General features: G+C 38.7%; 1 protein-coding gene across 1 annotated transcript; it reads left to right on the forward strand.

Annotated features, from left to right (window-relative positions):
- Positions 1–597: 597 nt before the first annotated feature.
- LOC115952912 (L-type lectin-domain containing receptor kinase IV.1-like) lies at positions 598–2,917 on the forward strand. Its single transcript, XM_031070262.1, has one exon. The coding sequence runs from the start codon at positions 788–790 to the stop codon at positions 2,786–2,788; it is 2,001 nt and encodes a 666-aa protein (XP_030926122.1). The 5' UTR covers positions 598–787; the 3' UTR covers positions 2,789–2,917.
- Positions 2,918–3,950: the final 1,033 nt, after the last annotated feature.

Genomic DNA, 3,950 nt, shown 5'->3' on the forward strand with positions numbered 1-3,950 from the left:
TAGGATGGACTTTAGATAAGATGTTCAACTTTTATACGCCAAGCATTGATTGTAAGTCTTGACATGGAACAAATAGAGATAAGAAATTAAGAATATGATCCATTTTGGTCTGCCTTAGCTTGATTTGTCTAGACATCAATTTTCTCTCTTGCCAAAAGTCCGACTTATTTTAGCCAGAAGTTTCCTTGATTATTACTTGTATACAAAATTTCAAGATCATTAAATTGGAATAGATCACTTGCTAACCTAACCAATTGCAATAGGATGAAATTTCTTCCCATCCACATTAAATATTGTGTACACTACAAATTTTCTCTGCATCTCACAATGATACATTGTTGATAGGTGTCATCCAAGTCCAACATGATTGAGAGTTGTAATTGAGACTATGGCTCAGAAGCTTCACTATTCAATACTTTGTGAGAAAAATTAAACACTCATTTGATGTAACAGGAGACTATGGAATTTGACAAAGTATACCCTGGGGTTTGTTCTTGATGTTGTGTATCTCGTTCTCATCCACATAAGGTCAGATAAGATATAACTATTTGCGTGGTTAATAATCTTAAGCCTGACTTTCATGGAAAATGTGAGATTCCTTAAAAGTCAAAATCGTTTACTCGAAACTTGGGTGATGCGGCTGCCGGGTGACCCGTGAAGTGTGGGAGCTTGACTTTAGGTATGAATACATATTACATTTACATATGATGTTCTCCTCAACATGATGTATGTAAACCAACCCTGCATTTCTTAGAATGAAAAGAAGAAATTGTATGCAAATATAGCCATGTTTTCCAAGCTTGTAATACTGCCGCCTCTCCTAATAAGCGTTGTAGGCTCCCAAGATACCAACTTCATTTACAATGGTTTTAGATCAGTCAATCTTAGCCTACACGGCATAGCCACTATCACTTCAAATGGTCTTTTGGAGCTCACCAATGACACCAAACAGCAAAAGGGTAATGCTTTCTACCCTACTCCAATAAGCTTCAAGAACTCATTGAATGACAGTGCTTTCTCTTTCTCTACGACTTTCGTCTTTGCCATTGCTTCCGGATATCCAACTCTAAGAGGTCATGGGATAGCTTTCGTGATTTCTCCAACTAGAGGGCGGCCAGGAGATCGTCCAAACCAATACCTTGGCCTTTTCAATGAGACCAACAATGGTAATGCTACCAATCATGTCGTTGCTGTAGAGCTCGATACAATCCAGAACCCAGAATTTAAAGATATCAATGATAACCATGTTGGGGTGGACATAAATGGAGTGGTGTCCGAGAATTCTTCTCTAGCAGGTTATTATGCTGACAGTGGTGCCTTTATGAACTTGACCCTTTTCAGTGGAAACCCAATGCAAGTTTGGGTGGAATATGACGGTGTCAAGAAGCAACTCAATGTAACTTTAGCTCCAATTGATGTTGGTAAACCCAAATTTCCACTATTGTCTTTGTCCCGTGATCTTTCACCTATCATTAACAAAACCATGTATGTTGGGTTCTCTTCCGCAACTGGCTCTTTCCTAACTTCCCATTATATTTTGGGTTGGAGCTTTAAGATGAATGGTAAGGCTCAAGAACTTGCCCTTTCTCAACTTCCCAAGCTGCCTCAAGGTAAAGAGAGATCTAAACTTTTGACAATTGGATTGCCTGTGATTCTTGTTAGTTTAGTCGTGGTAGCAATTTCAGGTGCAACGTATGTCATAAAAAGGAAAAGGAAGTTTGCAGAATTGGTAGAAGACTGGGAGGTTGACTATGGGCCTCACAGATTCAAATACAAAGATCTTTATATTGCTACAAAAGGATTTAGGGACAAAGAACTATTGGGTAGTGGTGGATTTGGTAAAGTTTATAAAGGTGTACTAACTACCTCTAAAATTGAGATTGCTGTGAAGAAGGTCTCTCATGAATCAAGACAGGGAATGAGAGAATTTGTGGCTGAAATTGTGAGTATAGGTCGGCTTCGCCACAGAAATTTAGTACCACTCTTGGGCTATTGCCGAAGACAAGGAGAACTGCTTTTGGTGTATGACTACATGTCCAATGGAAGCCTAGACAAGTACCTCTTTGATCAACCTCAGGCCACCCTCAGTTGGAGCCAGAGATTTCACGTCATAAAAGGTGTGGCATCAGGGCTGTTTTATCTACACGAAGGATGGGATCAAGTTGTTATTCATAGAGACGTGAAGGCTAGTAATGTCTTGCTAGATGGTGAACTGAATGGTAGATTAGGTGACTTTGGTCTTGCAAGATTATATGACCATGGAACTGATCCTCAAACTACCCATGTGGTTGGAACTCTTGGGTATCTTGCACCAGAGCATACTCGAAGTGGCAAGGCCACAACAAGCACCGATGTGTTTGCTTTTGGGGCCTTTATGCTCGAGGTTGCTTGTGGAAGAAGACCCATACAGGCATATGGGCCATCAGAAAATTCAATTTTGGTTGATTGGGTGTTTTCTCATTTGAGCCAAGGCGAAATCATGGAGGCAAGGGATCCAAAGTTTGGTACAAATTATGTAGCAGAGGAACTACAGTTGGTTTTGAAACTAGGATTGCTGTGCTCTCATTCAGAGGCTGTAGCAAGGCCAAGCATGCGCCTAGTTGTGCAGTACTTAGAAGGTGATGTTCCTTTTCCAGACTTAACATCGCTTGGTCTTTCTTCCACCGGCTTAACATTTGCACATAGGGATGGTTTCGATGATTTTTTCATGTTCTATCCATCTTCTACGAACCAGGCTTTTTCTCATACGTCTTCCATTGCAGAGTCACTTCTCCCAGGGGGTCGTTAATACCAAAAGCTTATATTTGTGCTTTGATTTGTGACTTCCTACTTAACCACAAAGACAGAAAGTGGTGAAACTTTTTGAATGTGATCTTTTTAATGATTGAACTATACTACAATATAGTTTCTTCTCCAATGTGTGACTCTGAATAACTATACCCATTAAACTTATCTCAAGAAAATATTTTATATCTTCGTTAAGAGACTATGAATTCTATCTTAAGAATATATGTTCTATCAACACTAAATGTGGCTGCCCAACATACTGAGGTTTTGACCGTTACTTTAAATCTCACTCATGATATATTAAAACAACCTATACTTCATGATCAGGTCCATTATTCTCTCAAGATTAAGAGTTTATGTAAATAGAAGACGTGAGATTTATTATTCAATTGATAGTCATTAGGAGAATAATGAATCTCATAGTGGTCTAGTTCAATATGTCTTAACTCTTAAAACATATCAACATATCAACTAGAAGTCTCCACTTCTATGATCAAGACAAATCATCTTAGTTGATATGTTATAGTCTTCACAGATGAAATGACCAATTTCATCACCTACTACGAACTATAATTCTGAGTTTACAAAGGACTTGTGATTTATATCTTCTGTGACTTTTCACATAAATCACATACTACGCATCTCATGGACTATATGATAATGTCCGAATATCCATGTTACCACTATTTCAGATAATAATAAAAAAAATTTATTAATCACAATATTAAGTCATACATAATGTCATACTTAATATCATACATAGCATCATACAATAGGATTTAAGGGTACTAATCCTAACAAAGCTAGCATAGGACGACACCATTCTGGACAAGCATTCTGACTGACAATCTCAAGCATCATCACAACCCATAGCAACCAACCACTCAACCACCACCATAATCCAACAACCCAACACACAATCCAAGTAGAAAAAACTTAGCAACCACCACCTAAAACCTAGCAAAGCCAATCCACAACCCACCACAATCGAGCAACACCTTTCTTGGCAGCCCAATCCAAAATCAACCCAACCACAAACTTGTGTATCCACCGTGACTTGTGTACATCATTGGCTGTTGGAAGCCAAGGCCATCACAATCATTGTCCACCCTAGGTTGATCTAAGAAAGAGAGTTTTGAGAGTGAGAAAATAGAAGAGAGTGC

Source organism: Quercus lobata, chromosome 7 (genome assembly GCF_001633185.2).
Source record: "Quercus lobata isolate SW786 chromosome 7, ValleyOak3.0 Primary Assembly, whole genome shotgun sequence".
Classification (NCBI taxonomy): domain Eukaryota; kingdom Viridiplantae; phylum Streptophyta; class Magnoliopsida; order Fagales; family Fagaceae; genus Quercus; species Quercus lobata.

What these genes read in the sequence shown, in the direction of transcription:
- LOC115952912 (XM_031070262.1), top strand. Translation starts at nt 788, where the DNA reads ATGTTTTCCAAGCTTGTAATACTGCCGCCTCTCCTAATAAGCGTTGTA.